General features: G+C 48.9%; 1 protein-coding gene across 1 annotated transcript in view; it reads left to right on the top strand.

The window, feature by feature from the left end:
- The window catches only part of DDC (dopa decarboxylase), a 67,190-nt gene extending 50,163 nt beyond the window's left edge, over positions 1-17,027 (top strand). The window contains exons 10-15 of the mRNA XM_065884337.1: positions 6,689-6,765; positions 9,644-9,663; positions 10,590-10,688; positions 13,043-13,144; positions 16,435-16,642; positions 17,008-17,027. Coding sequence (XP_065740409.1) covers positions 6,689-6,765; positions 9,644-9,663; positions 10,590-10,688; positions 13,043-13,144; positions 16,435-16,642; positions 17,008-17,027 — 526 coding nt within the window. The remainder of the gene's footprint in view (positions 1-6,688; positions 6,766-9,643; positions 9,664-10,589; positions 10,689-13,042; positions 13,145-16,434; positions 16,643-17,007) is intronic.
- The last annotated feature ends 3,780 nt before the right edge of the window (positions 17,028-20,807 follow it).

Genomic DNA, 20,807 nt, shown 5'->3' with positions numbered 1-20,807 from the left:
TGTGCAAGGAGCCCCCGTCCGTGCAGGCTGCCGTCATCACACGCGATTTAACCGAAGTCACTGCCCCGCCAGGCAGCCTTGCAAAGAGGCTGCCCCCTCTTCCAGACGGGGAGACTGCAGCTGTCAGGGCCCACTGATGTATGAGCCAAAAGCTGAGATGTGATAAGGATGAATACAATAAATGTAGCATCTGCCTTTGCATCCAGAAAGCCAGGGAGCAAGTGAAGGATGAGAGGAAACGTGCTTTATCCGTGGCCTTTCCCAGAGCCTGGTGTGACGGCCGAGGCTGCTGGAAGATGCGGCCAGAGCTGGGGGCTGTGTGTTAATCTGTCTCAGACGGGTCCCTTCTGGCATCTTCTGTTCAGGACCAGCCCGTAGAGGGAGCTTTGGCAAAGGGGAGGTGATGTATGGGAGGAGACGGGAAATGTAGGGATGAGGCCACGTCGTTTGGAGGTGGAAAACGGACCTGAGCGTTATGAGCCTGTAGGAGAAACTTACACGTGAGCCACGAGACACAGAGCAGCCTCCAGTATTTGAAATTTTGCCAAAGAGAAGGGTGATTAGTTATCCCCTCGGAGTGGGGAATTGAGGGGTGGGAGCCTCCCACCTGCCTGTGGGTTTGAAAGGCTAAATAAATAGAGTAAAAATTTACATTATAATAGAGGATGTGCCTTCTCTCTCCTGAGCTATTGAGGTCCTGGCCAGAACGTTGTCAAGGGTTTTGAGGTGATTTCACACATCTGGGAGATATGGTAATGATGACATGAATATTGATTGATGGAATTTGATCTTGAAGGATTCGTGTTTTAACATAAAAATTACCCATGTCTACTATTTCGGGCGCTGTGCTTATATTACCTTGCTAGGGCTGCTGTAACAGAGTACCACATACTGGGCGGCTTAAAAAACTGAAATCTAGTTCTGGAGGCTAGAGGCCCGAGACCAAGGTGTCTGCAGGACTGGTTCCTCCTGAGGCCTCTCTCCTCAGCGTGTAGACAGCCTTCTTCTCCCTGGGTTTTCATATGGTTGTCCCTCTGTGCATGTCTGTGTCCAAATTTCCTCCTCTTAGAAGGATACCAGTCATATGGGATCTGGGCCCAGACATGTGACCACATTTTAATTTAATTACCTCTTTGAAGACCCTGTCTCCAAATGCAGTCACTTTCTAAGGTACCAGGCGTTAGAACTTCAATGTATAAATTTGGGAGGTGGTGACACACTTCAGCCCAGAACAGTGCTCATAAGAAATTACTAGTTAAAGCCAGAAGGCTAAAATTTAGGGAATTAACCCAGGTCAGCTTACTTTAAACCCTAGAATCTTAATTATGCCACCTACTACTTTCTGAGTTTTTGATTCTTATCAAACGTAGGTTTTCCTTTGACCCCGCTGCGCCAAGCACCCCTTCCCTGCAAAGAAGTTCTCTCTCCTTGCCCACAGGGGCGTGTTGAGCACTTCCCAGCTTGCGGGGTGCTCACACCGCCCAGACCCCTACCCCGGGGGTTGCCCTGGGTGACGCTAGTGAAGCAGCGTCTGCAACTGGGGGCAGCCCCGTCCAAACCAAGACCTACGAGGAGAAGGGAAGGTCAGGATTTAGTTGGAAAGCATTTCGTTTTGAGCGCTGTGGACTGAAACCAGAGCGCTATCATTCCTGGACTCGAGGAGTCTCAGCCGTGGGATAGAGTTTTCAGTAAATAAAATACAACCAAAGGAAACTGAGAACCTAAATGAAATCAAGTCTAGTCCAGTGCAAACCGAGATCCATGGGATGAGGAGGTGCAGGACAGGGAAAGGGCTTGGGAAGACAGAGGAGAGTGGTTCAGGGGAGAAGCGAGGGGAGCTGGGGGTAGAGAGGGATGTGCGGGCGAGACCCCTTGATCGGCCCCTTTGTTCATTGCCCAGAAGCCTGTCTGGTGAAGTGGCATCTGACAGGGGGCACGTGAGGAGGGTTCAGACAATGCGGGTGTGGGTGTGTGGGGCAGTGGCCAGTGCAAAGGCCCTGAGACGCACATGTGCACGACAGCAAACTCAGAAGAGGTGACAGCTACTGAAGATGGTTTCCTGTGGTCCATGTAGGTTTAAATTCCTTTTAAATAAGCTGCCCACATTTAAAAGTTGGTGTTTTTACATAAACGTGCAATTTTCCAATGTCTCGTCCATTACTAAGCACCTTTAAAGCATCATTTCTGCCCGTCTGGGATCCTGGGGCATCCTTCCCACCTGGCACAGCCCCGTGGCCAGCCTGACCCTGTGCACCTGTGAGCACCAGGCTCCTCGAGCATGCACACGTGGAAGATCATAGTTGCTCTCCAAATACTTCTGGTTTGAAGAAATGATGTAACAAGTTAAATCACAGCACCAGATTCTACGAAGAAGTGAGATGTAAACCTAAGTTCTTGGGCTGTGTGAAGAGAATTCCCCCTGCCCTTGCTGGAATGGGCAAAGCAAATGCACCTAAACCCTCATCCAGGGGTGCCGGATTCTTCGGTTTACAGCAGTAATGATGCTTCGAGTACAGATGTTACATTCAAGATATTACCTGCTAGTAGGTGGCCTTTTACCTTCTCATACACCACCTCACCTAATCCTATTGCAGTCTTACTGGTATAGGAATTATCGTCCCTCATCCAGATGAGGCAACTGGAGTTCTGAGGTGTGCATGGGTTTGCTAATGGCACACAGCCATCCATGCTAGAGCCATGTGTCTGATGCAATAGGGGTGAAGGTTCAAAAAGTGTAACTGAGTAAAAAGAGTCAGATACAGAATTATGTATCTCCCAGGATGCAAATGAAGACAAGCACACAAAGCAATATCCATTTCACAAACACACAGGTAAACAGAAGGCTGCACAGAGAACACGTTGGAATTGTCCCGGATGGATACAGAGAAATTGGAGAATGAGAGCTGTTTTTAGTGTGAGTGAGGCAAAATTGGGCCCTGATTCTATGTCCACTTTTATTCAATCTGACTCTGATTCCACTTTCTCTCTGAATACTGAAAATAATCCTGGATTTTAGCCCTGGCACGTACAGCCTAAAGTCCAAAGGAGAGTGAATGGACCACAGCATTCCTCTCCTGGTTCAAGGCAGCCACCCCTTTGCCTACCTGAGCTGCGGGTCCACTGAACAAGCTGGGCCCAGGTTGGGGGCCCCTGCGTGTTTGCAGAGGAGGTAAGCGAGCCTTGCGGCCTGGTGACAGAGAGCAGGGAGAGAAGGATGGCTGAGTCTACTCAGAGGCTTTTCTGCCCTGTTGTGAAAATCCAGGGGATCACATACATATATTTTGCTATTCTAAGAGGTTATTGCAGCAAAAAATGAGGTGTCCTAACACAGTAGAACACAAACAGTCCTAAGTTGTGATTTTTTTTTTTTTTTTTTTGCGGTACGCGAGGCTCTCACTGTTGTGGCCTCTCCCGTTGTGGAGCACAGGCTCTGGAAGCGCAGGCCCAGCGGCCATGGCTCACGGGCCCAGCCGCTCCGCGGCAGGTGGGATCCTCCCGGACCGGGGCACGAACCCGCGTGCCCTGCATCGGCAGGCGGACTCTCAACCACTATGCCACCAGGGAAGCCCTAGGTTGTGAATCTTTTATAGATGTATTTAAAGGTTTTGCTAATACAACAAACAAGGTGTAAATGGATTTTGGTTTTTTTTTGCTCTCACTGGCTTTTTTGTATTCCTCAAAATCATAAGGGTCTGTCTTTTGTTTAATGAAATTTTATCAATGGTTAGTCCATAATTTAAACTCAATTTGTTGGTTATATTCTCTACATATTAAAATGGACAAGATAATAGAAGTTTTAAAAACTTGGCCTCATTACAAGCCCAGTAAATATGTTTTGTAATGATTTCATTATTCTCTTCATAAGTTCTTTATTGTTCATTTGGGTATTTTGAATCTTTTATATGTAAATATGAACCATTCTGCTCTGACCGCAATGTCCCTTAATATCAGATTTTCTCCAAAGAAAGCCTCAAATTCCACCGAGGGCATGTTTTACTCTGCCTTTAAAAAAGAGGGTTAATTTTTTTCCAAATAAAATTAAATTTTTTAGTTTTATTCCTTTTGTACACCCCTGTTATATTGGATTTTTTGAAAAATTCAGTTACTTGGGAAGATTTTAAATCACTCTGGTTATGGTAAGACGTGATTCTAGAAACTGCATGACAGCACAATTTTATCTGAATCTCCTTTGTTTCTTTGCACTTTAGTCCTAGTGCTTTTGTTTTCGCTTTTTTTTTTTTTTTTTTTTGCGGTACGCGGGCCTCTCACTGCTGTGGCCTCTCCCGTTGCGGAGCACAGGCTCCGGACGTGCAGGCTCAGCGGCCATGGCTCACGGGCCCAGCCGCTCCGCGGCATGTGGGATCTTCCCGGACCGGGGCACGAACCCGCGTGCCCTGCATCGGCAGGCGGACTCTCAACCACTGTGCCACCAGGGAAGCCCACTCCTAGTGCTTTTGGCATCTTGAATTCTTTATACTGTTTCTGGCACCAAGAGGTAACAGGAGCCCTCATTCAGGGAGCCCTTCACACACAGTGTTGTAGATTTCTTAAAAAGACAACTGAAGAAGCCATGCTTTCTGCACAGGACAGGCGTCCCCTGCCCCCTCCTCCATCAGGACCATCCCTCAGGAATGTGTCCAGTGACAGGGAGAGGCTTTCCTCACAGTGAGGCCCACCAGGGGTGAGATGACATTGATGCCTAGAGAGGGTGTTTCCGTGCAAGCGTGTGTGTCTGCGTAGGTGCATGCACATGTCCATTTGCTTGTTTAAATAGAGTTTTCTTCTTTGTAGTATCATTAAACTTCACAAGGAAAAGCAGAGCTGGTACTTAAATTTTGAAGAGCAAACCACCACAGACCCACTGGAGCCATGGATCAATGAACAAAGGGAAACTGGAAATCCTAGGACCTGAATGAATGTGAAGATGTGACAGAATTCATGGGCATGCAGTAAAGCAGGGCTTGGAGAACAGACTTAAACAGAAAACATGAAAGCCAGAAAATAATTAGCTAAGGGCCCAAAGGAAGCCAGAAAACAGCGACAGAATAAACCCTCAAAACTAGAAGGAGGGAAATAATGACGATGAAGAGACAGACATGAAAGAGGAAATAAGGAAACAGGAGCACAGATCAAGAATGCTACGTGCTGGTCCTTGACCTGCCTGATAAAATAGATGATCTCCAGAAAGAAGGACCAGAAGTAGAGGAGAAGGCACAGTCTACTGTACTGGAAATATAAGAAAGACAAAACCACAGACACAGCAGGCATTTGAAAAACGAGTCAGAGAGTACTATGAATTACATCATTCCAGAATTGCCTACAAATGTACATATTCAGTAACTACAAAAAGTATGTCATCAGAACTGACTCAAGAATAAATAGAAAACCTGAAACGTGTCATAGCTGTAAAGACTATGTGCCAGTAGTTACATCTCACACAACAGAAACATCCAAATTCTTCTAACAGCAAGTTCTACCAACTGTCAAGGCATCTATAGGTCTAATTATAAATGTAATTCAGAGACCAGCAATGGGGACATATATCATGAGGTCAGTGTCACTTTGATCCCAAAACCAGATGAGAAGCTGAGAAAGGAACGCTACAGGACAAGCTCACAAAATTACATGTGGAAATTCCAAGTAAATTTTAGCAAATAAAATTCTATAATGTTTAAGGGGAAAATAAAGATGGTGTATCGTGACTAAAATGTGTTCATTCCAGACATCCCAGGGTGGTTGAAAAATATTAAAAAATTTTAAAATGTTATGACCATGTTTAAATAGTAAAGGAGAAAAAAAAGTTATCATCTCATTAGATATGGAAAAAGCATTAGATAAAGTTCTAACCCAAGCAAAACAAAAGCTCTAGTAAAAGAGGAACAGAAGAGAACTTTCCAAATCTGAGAAAAAAATATCGTCCAAAAAAATACAGCAAACCTATTCTTAGGGGTGAAATATTAGAAAAACTGCCTTTAACATCGGGAGAAAACTTTACAATTCCCTTAATACACACCCTATTCAGCTTTGTGCTTCCCTAACCTGTGCAGTAAGACACGACAGAGAAGTAAAAGTAAGGATTACAGTGGAAGCCGTAAAACTCACGTTTCTCAGATGGTGTGAGTGTCTTCAATGAGAACAGAATCTTCCGAGAAAGTATGAATAAGAGAACACAGCAAGATTTCTAGATACACAGCACTTTAAAGGTTGCATGTATTTGCATATGTGATAAGTAGCACGTGTAAATTTTTCAAAAGAAATATTCTTTTATAATAGCAAGAAAAGATGTCAGGTTACTATGAATAAATATATCAAAACCTGTGTAGATTTGTATGAAGAAAAGGGTACAGTTTTTTGGAAGCCATTCCAGAAGTCCTAACTAAACAAAAATGGAGACTCAGTGTCAGGTCTCAGTGCAATTCTAGTCGGACCAGGATTAAAGACCGAAGACTTATTTTTATTATACCCCGTACCCGCAACCTCAGGGGCCCAGAGCTCTGGAGGTTAATGCTGTGCTACAGCCGAGCCAGGGGATGGGGGCTGCAGATGAGGGCCATGCGTGCCGGGTGGGGTGTCAGGGAGAGGACTGGGGAGCAGGGGAGCCTGAACCCGGCGGGAGGAGGAACAGGTGGCGTGCAGGCCCACCTGAGACGCCTTCTCGTTAAGCCCCTTGGTTTGTTCTCTAAAACAGGGTGAAAAAGAGAACCGACCTGACCGGAGCCTTTAAATTGGACCCCGTGTACCTAAAGCACAGCCACCAGGACTCAGGTAAGCCGCTGGCCTTGCTTTCTGCAGTCGTTCCCAGCAGAGCTGCATCCATGGTACCCAGGAGCCAAGGTGAAGGGTCACGTCTACAGACTGGTCCTAGGGGGCCGGGTGCAGAGCCAGGACGAGCTGCTTCCTGAGGCGGGATGCTGGTGGTGACGCGGTCCTGCCTCTTCTCCTCACTGTTTGGGGCAGGGTAGGGGGAGGCACTCATAGGGCCGGAGGGGCCACAGGGCCCTCAACACGGGCATGGGCACCTCCTTCACTGAGCCTTTGAAATGATGACTGCCCTAAAGAGAGTTTGCATCGCTGAGACCAGTAGCACCCGAGGAAGAAACAGCTGGGCCAGGGGCCTGGGGAGGGAAGAGAAAATTGGGCGAGGCTAAGGCAGGAACCACACACAAATGCGGATCTCTAAAAATTAAGTCTCCTAGTAAAAAAAACAAATCTTACAGACTACTTGAGATCCTGATCAGATAAAATGCATGAGGCGACCTGCACAGACTCTCCCCCGTCCCTCTGTGCCCACTCGCTGTAATCCACGTGCTGGGGATGGTGATTTACATGCTTGTCTGTCCCTACAGGACTCAGCCTCCGGGTGGGAGAGGGTTCTCTCATTCTCCAAAGCCCTCATGGCCACCAGCAGGTGCCATGCCGGCCACCATGGGGTCCGGGGACCCCGGGGAGGGAAGGACAGGCCAAGTCTTTGGGAACTTCTGCCACTGTCTCGTTGAGTTTCCTTAGACAACAGTGGATGTTAGTGATGGGAGGGACACCGGAGATCACGTGACCCCACCCTCCACGTACTGAGCAGGAATTGGGCTGGATGGAAGATGAGGCAGTTTTGACGACTGTGGCAGGAGTGCTGAACAGTAGTGACACAAGTCGAGGCACAGCCCCTTCCCTCCCATGCGGACCCCAGCCCGCGCGGTCTCCACAGAAAGATCAGACCTGGATTTTGCCCTCTTAAATTTGCCCACCATCCCGTGGGGCGCATCGGATACAAACACCCAGCCCCTGCTCAGTTGTGCTCAGAACCTAAAACTGCTCTAAAAAATAAAGTCTAGTTTTTAAAAATGGCGTTGGCATAAAGCCATGAGAAATTAGGAACCAGCTGCCAGAGCTCTTCTATTTAAAAATACATTTCATGTTTGAATAATGAAAACCACAGTCATCATGACAGTTAGCAAAATGCGGCTCTTAAACAATGAAGGAATTCTCGGGACTTCCCTGGCAGTCCAGGGGTTAGGACCCAGCGCTTTCACTACCAGGGCCTGGATTCAATTCAATACCTGACGACTGGGGAGCTAGGATGCCGCAAGCCATGTGGCATGGCCAAAAAGAGAAGAAATTCTTAGAATGAGTTTAAGCCATCTCAGTGAAGTTCATTGCTCCAGGAATTTTTAAAAAGTGTAATTTTATTCCACTTTTATAGAAAGGCAGTATCTGATAGAAATATTGGCTATGGCTGTTAAAGATGAACAATCTTAGTTATTTGTACTTTTTCCCTAAAATAATCTATGAATCAACAAAAGCAATGACCCATTTTGTGTTTACCAAGTAAATCACCCAAAATCAACTTTAAACTTCTATGGCCACTGGATATAAGCGTCTATTTTATCTGGATGGATCTCACTTTCCTGCTAAGCCTGCTGTAATTTGAAATGGAATATGTTTAGAGTGTTTTTTTAAAAGATCCTTTTTTTTCAATAAAGAGATCTCGGGCTTCCCTGGTGGCGCAGTGGTTGAGAGTCCGCCTGCCAATGCAGGGGACGCGGGTTCGTGCCCCAGTCTGGGAAGATCCCACATGCCGCGGAGCGGCTGGGCCCGTGAGCCATGGCCGCTGAGCCTGCTTGTCCAGAGCCTGTGCTCCGCAACGAGAGAGGACACAGCAGTGAGAGGCCCGCGTACCGCAAAAAAAAAAAGAAAAAAAGAAATCTCTTCATTATTTAGCTATTAAAAAACCCACTCAGGACTGCCCACACGGACTGCCCCTCACCCGACACCCCGCAGCTCCCCAGGCTGCAGCCCAGTCCCTCCTGTGGGTCACTGGGACGCCTCCCTCTCATCACTGGGATCCAGGACCAAAGTCTCCCACGCAGGGGTCCTCCCAGGCCTCCCGATGTGAGTTCACTTTCTGCACTTACATAAGCATGAAAGTCTCAGCTTTCTCCTCATGCCCGGTGGTAAATTGGCATCAGATCATATACAGCCCTCATCATGCATTCATTCATGCGTGGGAAGGTGAATTTGTGGTATAAAGAGCAATTAGAATGTAAAAAAGAATCAAACTTTTGATGGGTGTTCATCTCTGTATTCTCAGATCTTAGTCTGGGTTCTGGCGCTGAGCAAATACCCAGTGGGTATTCTTCGCGTCAGTTTCATTATCTGGGATTCAAATGGCTTCACAGGGGTTACGAACTAGTTTTCATTTTAGTCTCCCCTTGTGCCAAGAGCTGTAAAGCCAGGGATGGTATGGAGGAAAGAACGCTGGACAAAGAATTTCGTAGACAGAAGTTTCTACGTTTCTAAGTTTCTTGGGCACAGAATCAGGTGGGGATTAGAAAGATGCGTTTTGGACACCTGATCCTCCAATGGTGTCCAGACGAGGCTCTCGCTGTGGCTGGTGAGCATCCCCGGCTTCCCAGGTCAGATCAGCTGTGGCATCCGTCCATTCGTAATTCGGCACTTCCATCTATGCTTTGCTCTCTGGAATCCCCGCCGCCCTTGAATCTGTTACCTTGGGAAGTGGCTCAAAGAACAGTCAGCCCTGCCCTGGGTTTTATATCTGGTTCAGGAGATGATGGAAAAGACTTAGACGTGTAATCAACTAAGGTGTCTAATGGTTCCTTTTTGTCTCCTTTTTCTTTCTCTTTTCCAGGGCTTATCACTGACTACAGGGTAAGTGGAGATTTGTCTCCCTGAGTCCAGGTCCATGGTAATGCAAACTGTGAATGCAGTGCGGGGCACTGTCATGGGCTGTAGCCCCTGCAGTCTCCCGGTCCTCTCAGGATCAGGGTCCCACAAGAGGACACCCCCTAACTGGGTCCTAACTAGAGATCGGGGCTGGCAGTGGGCAGCTCTGCTGAGCCCACGGATGGCAGGTCTCAGGTTAAGAGGAAATGAAGCTGCCCGTGATCCCTGGAAGATTCCTCTGTAAGGTGGGGCGGTCCCTCCATTGTGTGCTCAGGCTGTGTGCCAGGAGCTGGCATCCCCGGGACGGTGGGAGAGCAAAGGGTCAGAGGGCATAAGAAGCGCTCAGATGACAGCCTCTTAACTGGCTGCTCTGGTGACAAGCCTCCTTCCCCAGGCAGGAGCCGTGCACTGCTCTGGCAGCTGCGGTGAGCCGGGAGATGGGCTGGGAATCAAATGGCAAACAAGCCTGGGCCCCCTCTTCTCCGAACTCACATCTGGTCGGGGGTGAGGGGAAAAGGCTGGGTGCACAGGGCACCTCTGCCTCCGGGGAATCTACCCCACTCCAGCGAGGTAGTGACAGCATTTTAGGGTGACACAAACATTTTAGGGTCGCACGCCCCATGGGGCAGTCCTGCACCTCCCCCAATCTGCTCACGATGGCTCCCGAGCCTAGCACCGGCCTGGCCCCCATGTGCCCTGCACGAGCATCTTGGAGCTTTGTAAGGACAGCCTCCGGCTGCCGGACCGCTTACTCCACTGCTGTCAGCTTTGCCATCCAGGATGGGGCATGGCAGCCAGAGGGTTCGGCCTCCAGGGCCTTCAAGGCCCCTGGAGGACAAGGCCATGAGCCGTAAAGGAAAGCAGCCCTTAGCGTAGCCCTCACGGATGTGCCGTGTTGTGTCTTATTTCAGCACTGGCAGCTGCCACTGGGCCGGAGGTTCCGCTCTTTGAAGATGTGGTTTGTTTTTAGGATGTACGGAGTCAAGGGACTGCAGGCCTATATCCGCAAGGTGAGTTTGTTTTCATTATTTATCCGGGTGACATTAGGGAGGTCTTGGACTTTAGAAAGGAAGTAAGATGTCTTCATAAACCACTATAAGGGAAAGTTTGGGCTGTTGAGAGTGGGGCATTTATAAGATGCTCAATGCACGATTCTGGGTCTTTTAGACACTTTCACGGGGACGGAAGGCTATCACTCCAGGAGACTGTCGAAGTGACAAACACTCTTACCTGCCACTGGAGCCACCGCTGGCCCACAGCGAGGCCCAGTCCACAATGGCGGTAATGAGGATGCAGTAGGTTTCTCTCCAGAAAACTGCCAAAATGGGAGAGATTGGGCTGCGTGGGCTGCATGTCCTCCGACACAGCCCCGGCCAGAAGCACATGCACGACCTTGGTCTCTCGGAGTGGGTTTCAGTAACCTCTATCTAACAAGCAAACAGGTGTGTGATGTACGCTAAACTGTGAGAACCGTGGATCGACTCTAAGCCCCACGACCCTGCTTTGTTTTTTTAACTTTTTTTTTTTTTGCTGTACGCGGGCCTCTCACTGCTGTGGCCTCTCCCGTTGCGGAGCACAGACTTTGGACGCGCAGGCTCAGTGGCCATGGCTCACGGGCCCAGCCGCTCCGCGGCATGTGGGATCTTCCCGGACCGGGGCACGAACCCGCGTCCCCTGCATCGGCAGGCGAACTCTCAACCACTGCGCCACCAGGGAAGCCCTGTTTTTTAAAATTTTATTGAAGTAAAGTTCGTTTACAATGTTGTGCTAGTTTCGGGTGCACGGCAAAGTGATTCAGTTATACATGTATATCTATTCTGTTTTCAGATTCTCTTCCACTATAGGTTATTACAAGATATTGAGCAGAGTTCCTTGTGCTACACAGTGGGATCTTCTTGTTTATTTTATATAGAGTAGTGTGTACACCCTGCTGTTTTGTTTTTTTTTAAACAATCGAGGACACAGTCCAGAGGAGGCCTCCCTTAACTGGCTGCAGAAGGCCTGCCGATTTCCAGCCGGGCGCTCCCATCCGGCTGTCCTTCCTCACCTGTGGGCCCACCTTGATGGACAGAGGTCCTCAGACATCACGGGGACGGGGCACCCTGCAGGGTCTCATTGTGGCGACAGTGCAGCTTCGGGCGTGCCCTCCCCTGTGACGGGGCACGTGGCCCCGGGCCCCTGCGGTGCCGCACACATGAGCACCCATCTGTCTTACAAGGCTGCTCTGGAGGCCATAACGCTCCTGGAGGCTCTCCGTGGGGAAGCGAACAAGGAGGGACGTGTGCGTGAGTTCACGAGTTCTCGCCCACTGCAGGGCCCGTGCTCAGAAGTGATGAACGTGCAGCTGCTCTGGGGAAAGGAGGCAAAACACAGGTGGTTTGGTTCCAGCTGGGAGCTCAGTGGGGAGCTGGGTGTGATCACATCGCTGCTTCCTGAAAAGCCCTGCAAGCCTCCCTGAGAGGGACCGGCCCTGCCTTCCCAGGAGGCGACTGAGTGGCCGGAGCCGGACACAGCCCGGCAGGTGGGCAGCTCCTGAGGACCCAGCTCGAGGGCGCCCCTGCCAGCACAGTCTCTGGAGCCCTCTAGTTCGTCCCGGGCCCGGGGACCACTCATTCAAACGGTGTGTCTGTCCCAACACTTGGAGCGGCACGATCTCTGCTCAGACGCTCCCGGGGCCCCTGGCGGTGACCCCGCGCTGGATACCGGGGTTTAGGACGTGCTCCATGTGTGCCGAGACCCGGGCCAGCTGGCTGTCAGATCACATACTGCGTGAAGCAGCTTTTGGTTTCTGTAAACATCGAGACGTTTAGTGAGGGGGTGGGTTCAGGGAGAGCAGGCAGCCCTGGACGGATGAGGTTCTCACCTCCGGTGGCAGGTGCTGCGGCCTAACAAGCGGCGGCAGGCCTGGAGCTCTGGTATCGGAACCAGCTTCGCTCTGCTGGTCTGCAGAATGGGCGTGACTGCGGTGTCACTCTCCGTGCCGCGGGTCAGCTCGACAGCTGGCTGGTGAAGCGCTCAGCTGCCCAGCCAACGTCGGCCGCTGTTTCTCTTCTGGAATGTTTAAATGCCCCTTGACAGCATTTATCCTAAAATTACAAAAGATTCTTTGGTGGGATGAAAAGAGTCCCCTGAGCAGAAGATGACAAGGGGTGTTTTTCTGAAGACTTCCGCCCTTTTCTTCTGGTAGCCAGTTTCTCAAGCTGCATGGGGAAAGCTGGGAGTGGGTGACATCAGTGCTGCAGAAAATGGCTACAGCTTATCAACGAATTATATTCGACGTGTGGTCTGATACGGTTTTCTAGGTGGCTAAGCTCTGAACCAAGCGGTGATGAGAAACTCAGACAGATGTCCCTTCCCTTTGCAGCACGTCCAGCTGTCCCACGAATTCGAGGCCTTGGTGCACCAGGACCCCCGCTTTGAAGTCTGTGCAGAAGTCACTCTGGGGCTGGTCTGTTTCCGGCTAAAGGTACGTCTAAGTCGACTTAGTCGTCTGAATTTTCTTTGAGTAGGACAGAGAGGAAACTCTCATTCATTATGTCCATGCTCCAAAACCCTCCAGAGCTCCCCAGAGACCGTGGATTCCCCCCGAATTTTCCAGCCTGCTGTTCCCACCTCCCTGCCGGGACACCTACTCTTCTCACTGGTGCTCAGACTTCTTGCCTGTGTAGACCCGGCCCGAGGATGCTTGCCGTCTTCTCTATCCATCCATCCCTGCCACTGGAACCCTCCAAGGACTGACCCACCCACGGGATCACTGGTCCTAGCATGTTCCCCAGACAAGCATGGGCACCACCTGGGAGCCTGTGAGAAGCCAGTCTCGGGCCCACCCGGGACCCGCTGACCCCTACATGGCCCTCAGGCTGCTGGTGCACACACAGGGGCTGGAGGACTGCTGGTCCCTGGGGCTCTGTAATTCTGCTGCGTGAGGGCCTCAGCCACCTTTGCTGGGAATCATGACCACATTGCTCCAAAGACCCCAAGAGGAGCTGCACGCACAGGCCCCTTAGTAACCTGCCCTGTGTGAAGGATGCCGGGTTGGGGCCTAACGCCCTGCCTGCTCTCCGGCTAGCTTTCTGTTTGCAGAGTTGACGCCACCCACAGGCCTTCTTGTCTGAGTCCACAGAGGGCAGCAGGAGAAGGAACCACGGGCTCAGTCGCCTTGGCAAGGTGCTGCCCATCCAAACGTGGCCCTTCGCTCCCCCTTCCTTTCCCCTCAGCAATTCTTAGGGCTTTGAAGGCTGGCAGGAACCAGCCATGGAAAAGCCTGGAAGCAGGAGAGAGAGAGCAGAGTCCTGACACAAGAGCTGGCAGGGAGACGTGAGGTCCCTGCAGCTCGTCACTCAGAGACGCCTGAGCACAGGTGTGCAGAGGCTGGCGCAAGGTCCCTGGGGTGACCGGATGGGGCAGTTCAGTCCACGCTGGCGTTGGTGGCAAGCATGCTTTGACTTGCTAGCCGTCAATCAGTTGTTTTTCCTTCTACTGCCAGTGTTCCTGTAGGATTTAAATTCTTTAATTTTTAGCCATTTTATTGAGATACAATCCACGTGACATACACTTTGTCCATACAAAGTATACATTTCAATGATTTTTAGACTATCCACGGCGTTACACAGCCTTCACAACAATCTAACTTCAGAACATCTTCATTTTCCCCCAAAGAGAGCCCACACCCACCAGCAGTCACCCCAGCCTCCATCCTTCGGTCCACGGACCCGTTTCCTGTCCCTATGCATCTGTCTGCGCTGGACAGTCATATCCACGGGATTGTCAATATGCTGTCTTTTGTGAATGGCTTATTTCACTGAGCGAAATGTTGTCAAAGTCAAGACTTTCATTTTCTCCTGCTCATTTACAAGGGCACCGAAGGCACCTGTGTGCCCTTCCCACTCTTTTCCTGGACAGCATGGTGTGCCCTCCCGCCCAGAGGCTTTCCAGAAAGCGAAATATGTCTTTTGTGAAACTTGTTCCTTCCATTCCACAAATCCAGTTTTCTTCTCAGGGAGGAAGTTATCCAGGCGTCGTGGCTCACCATTCTGTCCCCCACATCTGCTATCTCGTTATTCTATTCTTTGCCCCGTGGCTGCCCATTCTGGATGTCAAGTCCTCTCCATCATCCGTGGCTCAACGTGTGCGTGGTCTTTATCTGACCTGAAGTGGATAAGCTGTTGCCATGGCATCAATTTCCTCCCCTCCCCCATCTCAGCCAGCCTCCCTGATCCCACTATGCACCTGCTCAGTCCATCTTTGCCGTTACTTCTGTTGTTACATCTCAGACGGATTTCTCTGCTGGGTTCTTTGCCTCTAGCTCGTAGAAAATATGTCTTGTCCAATCCATTAGAAAATGGCGAGGGAATTTTTCCCAATTGACTCGCTTCTACTTCCTACATACGTAATTTTCAGGTGTTTGCTCTCCTGTGAAGTCTTCCTGGTGAAATTCCATCCTTTCGTATCACCTTCTCATCCTCATCCTCGAGCAGGTCTGGCTCTGTCTGGACCCGGTGCATGTCAGCAGTTTCTGAGTGGCCTTTGGTTCATGCACTGTCCACGGGGCATCAGCTGGAGTCCCGTGCAGGCCATCAGCCAGCGGCCTGGAGGCCCTGCACGGACACGAGGCCGGTGTCTGGCATCCGGGCGAGCAGGACGCTTCCCTTCCCACCATCCTCCCTGCCCTTGAGATGAAGCAAGAACAGGAACAGTGTAACCCACTGAGGGTCACATGACCCAGGACTCGGCCCCACTTCCAGGCCCTTCTGCAGCAACTATAAGGCGTGTGGGGGTGGAGTCACTGCCTGGGAACAGAATGGAGACCGAGAGGGCTGCGGGCAGCTGTGAGGAACAACGGGACTGACCAGGCAGGAGAGGGACGGCTCCCAGGTCTGTGTGACACACGCCTCCCATCTGGTCCAGTTAGTGTGAGGCGTGGGCCCCCCGTCTCCCTGCCCAAGGCTGCTGGGCTGCTCCTTTCCAGAGGGAGGTCCACCAGTGGTCCCTTGGGCCATAGTTCATGGACAGTTTTCCCAGATCCTATCAAGCAGTTGGCTATTACGCTTCATTTTCTGTACAGGTAAGTCCCCTACATAGGAACAAGTTCTGTTCAGAGAGCACATTCGTAAGTCCAATTTGACCGTAAGTCCAACGAAGTTAGCCTAGGTACCCAACTAACACAGCTGGCTGTATACCACTGCTCTTAGGCTTGCTTGCAGACATCCTGGGCTTGAAATGAAGATACTGTACACTGGACAGTCCTGTACAGTAAGGTACACAGAAGCACCACCACTTGTAGAGGATGCATGCACGTGACGATGTACGCCAGACACGTGAACTAACTTACGTGATTGGACGTGCACGTTTGCATCTTTGAAAGTTCGTACGTAGGGGACTTACTATATTGTTGAGGGTTCTTCTGAAGCTTTCTCTTCACTGGTGCCGTTAAACAGTTCTGCTCTTTAAGCTCATGAATTTGTAGATAACATGTCTAGGAATCTTCATTTTTTCCTCAAAAACCTGGATCACGGAAGGCTCATCTTTTGACAGCACGCTAGAACATGAAGAAGTTGTCTTGTGGGAGGGCTGCTGTCTTTCAGGGCCACGTAATGATCGCTTAGTTGAATTTTCTACCATTGCAGATGAAAGGCCGGTGGTGAGGTGACTCCCTCACTGATCCGGGGCTGTGTCACCCAACGCGGGCCTCACTTGGTGGTGAGTGTTCGGGTCCCCACAGATCTGAGCACTGCCCCTCTCTCTCAATCCCTGCAGGGCTCCAACAAACTGAACGAAGCTCTTCTGGAAAGAATAAACAGTGCCAAGAAAATCCACTTGGTTCCCTGTCACCTGAGAGACCAGTTCGTGCTGCGTTTTGCTATCTGCTCACGTACGGTGGAGTCGGCCCACGTGCAGCTGGCCTGGGAGCACATCCGAGGGCTGGCGACCGACCTGCTGGGAGCACAGAAGGAGGAAAAAGCGGGTAAGCCATGCTGGGGGGGGCCAGATTTCCTCCACCATATAAAGAGGGGGCTAAACCCAGGCCCTATCGGGACTTCCCCGGTGCTCCAGCGGTTAGGACTCCACACTTCCGATTCAGTGGGCATGGGTTCGATCCCTGGTTGGGGGAACTAAGATCCCACATGCCGCGCAGTGCGGCCAAAAATTAAATAAAATAAAATAAAATACTCTGCATTAAAAAAGAAAAAACAACAACCAGGCCCTGTCTGGTCCGGAGAAGTGGAAGGAACACAGCCTGTAGTGAATCTTTAGTAACTCTGATGGATTTCTGCTTTGTATTCTTTTATTCGAGACCGTCAATCACATATGCCTGTGATTTCCCCTCAGCTTTCTTCAGTTTGCATTGAGGCAACTTACGATCACAGCAAGCTTATACATTAAACTGGCAAACGGTAGATAACTGAAAATGAGTGAAAACATTCAAAAAGGAATTTGACATGACTGCTGGCTTGCTGTCAGGAAGGACCAAATTCATCATGGTTCAGAGAAAGGAAATGTCTAGAATACTGGGCATCAGTTACAGGAACCCTGAAGACAGCGGGCAGGCGACTTCTAAGGAAAATATCTGCGCAAAGGCAGTGTTGGCAATGGGTTGGAACGATGTCTATTGAACCATAAGAGACTTCAGAGCCTCGGCACTAAGCTATTTTAGGAATCATTCCACTAGAGTTTGTCCACCGTCTTGCTTTCTGTCTTTTTGCCGTTCGCCCCACTTGGAGGAGGCAGGTGGTGGGAGCTTCTGCTTCTCTTTCTCTCTCTTCCTGCTCACTGCCCATCTGTCGTCACCCACGGGGGATGCAGAACTTCAGTGTGCGATGGGATTAGTCTACTGACTGCATACAACTTGATCTTCTGGGCTCTTAATTTTAACTGCGAATATCTGAAATACTACAATGCTCAAAAAAATCAAAAGCTAAATACTGTTACATTTATGTGAGAGGTCCATCCAGGCTTCTGACCTGTGAGGTCAGAGACCCACCTCCTCTGTCAGGACATGTCCTGAAACACCAGGTCCTCCTCCTGGCTCGGCAGAGCCCTTTCCTAAAGGTCGGATGCTCGTAAGCTGAGGGGCCACCCTTCCCAGAGCAATGCCACAGTTATAGCTTGAGCATCTCTGAAAGGTGTTGGGGAGAGGCCCATAGTTCCAGATTATTCCACTCCTCTGCAATAAGCATGAGTGTGTGTGGTGGGTGTGTGTGTGGGGGGGGGAGGGGAATAAGATATATTCAAAACAAAATTGCATCAGGCAAACGCTGCAGAGGAACATTTCTGCAGCCCTATGTTTGTGTATCTCATCATATCTTACTCCCATATGCCCCAAACAACACAGAAAGAGACTGTAGCTCAGAAAAATGATCAGAAACAGAGGCACGTTTCCAACAGAAGTCACAATTACTGTGGAGTCATTATACTTGCTGTGAATTGCAAAGCTAAAAACGAAAGGATTTAATTTTTTAAAAATGTAGGATACGATGGTAAATCACCATGCATGTATGTTGTTTTGGTCAGATTAATTAGAGTGATGAAAATCTTAATACCTTGGTTTTACCTGTGCTTATGTAAGGCTATATCAAATCCAGTGGTCACAGTTCTGAGAGAAAGAAGGAACTATTTCTATTTGACAAAAGGTAGGAAATTGGACCAAGACTCTAGTTGACATTAATAAAATGTATCTTGGAGAAGCCAGATTGGCAATAAAAACTCATTTCTTCCAGAAGAAAGAGTTCTTCCAAACTCTTTTCCATTGTACAGTTGGAGAAAGGGTATACTCCTTCTCTGTGTTCAAATGAGGAGTATACAAAGTTCTAATTTTTACATTTTGTGTGTGTGTGTGTGTGTGCAATTACACTATTTTATTTAGTATTTTTAAATTAGGTGTTATTTGCTTCATTGTTAAAGGTACACGCTCGGAGAAAACGAAAAAGACGATAATGAGTATTTTGGCCAAGTTTACCCACAGTAGCCTGACTCAATCCACCAGTCAGTTGAATCCTTTAAAAATCACTTTTTAATGTGATATATAACCTATTATATATATATTACTTTATTACAGCATGATCAAACTAATCTATTCAATCATTTAGCCAACAAGCATCCGTTCTGCCAGGAACTGTGCAAAATCTGGGGGAAATAAAGATGAATAAGAGCCTGATGGAGATGGAGATGGTCGCAGTAACCACTGCTACAGCTTTGATGAATGCAGTGACAAACGCTTTCTCTCCACGTCCTCTGGACACAGTCTAAGCTGTCCTCTCATTTAGCAGCCTGTCCTCTTCTAGCAGTACATTATACAGCGCCTAAAAGAGACATAAGCACACATTAAGAGCTCAGTAAACAATTAAAAGTATTTAACTTAATTTTCGTTTTATTTTGTGTTATGTACAGTGCTAAGTCTTCCAAATGTTTATTGCATGTAATCAGTGTTGTACTGGTAAAAGCCTCTCCCGGGGGAAGAGAGCCTGATTTACTGTTTGCTGATCTCAGTGGCAGAAATGATGTTTGCATTTTTTTGAATACAGCCATATATTCATGTTCTTTTTTTTTTTTTCCCTGTAGAGATCAAAACCTGAAGTGATCTGAATACTGGAATGAGAGGAAAAGATGTATATCATCCCAGCTCCATGGAACCAAGTCTGAATGTGGCCCATGCTTCTTTCTCCAGAGTTATCCAGAAAGAACCTCGTGATTACACCCATTCAGCCTCTCATCAATGAAGACATATTTGCTATAAGTTAACCCCAGTGGATATAGCTTTTATTCATTATTTGGCTGTGACTTTGTTGGTTATAAAATCATCAGTTTCTGTGCCCCTGAAGTTGTCAGTGGTGGTCAAGGCTTATTGAAATATTTTCCGGGGCGATCTATAGTTATGGGACTTGAGATCATATCCATGGTCTTTAAATTGTTCTGTCATGTGACTTAATGCTTAATAAACAACGTGAAGTGTAACGGTAATTGTGTCTGGTAAGCTTCCTCTTCTACATTGTAGCAAATTGAGCGGCATTCTTGGATATTTTTAAACGGTATTCATTTAGTCAGCAAATGTTTATGGAGTGCCTAGTATATGTCAGGCACTCCTCTTGATGCAGTAAAAACACACAACTTTTATTTGGAGATGACTCCAACTTCTAAAGAAATGAATTCAGAACCAAGACATAGCCGGAGACCAAGTTCTGCTGGTGTGATGGGAAAGGTTTCTGGAGCCTTGGTTTCTTCATCTGATCAGTCTACCTGCCCATCACTAATAAACACCTGAAGATGCTCTTTACACATAAATACCAAGAAAATGCAGTTTTTAATCCAAATAACCAATCTTTATTTGAAATCATTTTTGTTCTTAGAAACGTGTATTTTAATCCCAAGACTGGTTCTTGTCATTTGGGAACTATAGAATTATCAAAAACACTCTAAGAATGCGTCCTTGGATTATTAATATGGATATGTGAATTTCAAAGACCTCTGTTATCTCTGTGACGTAATGTACATCTGTGTTTTTCGGAAATCTGGAAATATGTCAGATGCCACGTGGTCCCCATCTCATTTGGTCAGGTGGTTTGTTCTCTACCCATCAGTGGAGCAGACCTGACCTCCAGCACGGTGCGGGGATGTGGGACAGGCCACTGGGACCCACTGGGGCCACCACATTAGGAGCTGTAGGAGGCCGAGTGATCAGGCCACTGCGTCGGGGCTGAGGTGCCTGCATTTTACAGAGTTGAGATTGCTGCAGGGCCCCCAGATGGGGCCACAGAGTCACCCATGCGGCCCTCAGCCTTTTGGGAGCAGCTCCACCCAGCCCATCCACAAATGCACTTTGTGATGACTGAGATTTAGTTCGAGGCAGGAGACCAGGAGGCAGATGACAGTAGGTTTGCTGCTGGGAGATGTGCACAGACAGGGGGCAGGAAGCTAGTTGAATGATGAAGAGCCCCCCTCTGAACGGGCTGGATTACTTCGTCGGGGATTCTCAGACATCAGCTCAGGTGTAGACCCAGCAGGCATAGAAGCTTGCCCGACTTCTGGCTCATTTCTAGGTAATTCATGACAATTCACCCCACCTCCAGACCTCTCTAGGCATCTCCATAACATAGCGATCAGACCCCAAACCACCCAGCCTAGAAACAGGAGGA

The sequence above is a fragment of the Phocoena phocoena genome, chromosome 9 (genome assembly GCF_963924675.1).
Source record: "Phocoena phocoena chromosome 9, mPhoPho1.1, whole genome shotgun sequence".
Classification (NCBI taxonomy): domain Eukaryota; kingdom Metazoa; phylum Chordata; class Mammalia; order Artiodactyla; family Phocoenidae; genus Phocoena; species Phocoena phocoena.
The sequence above is the reverse complement of the archived record's forward strand: the minus strand, read 5'-3'. Positions and strand labels throughout refer to the sequence as shown.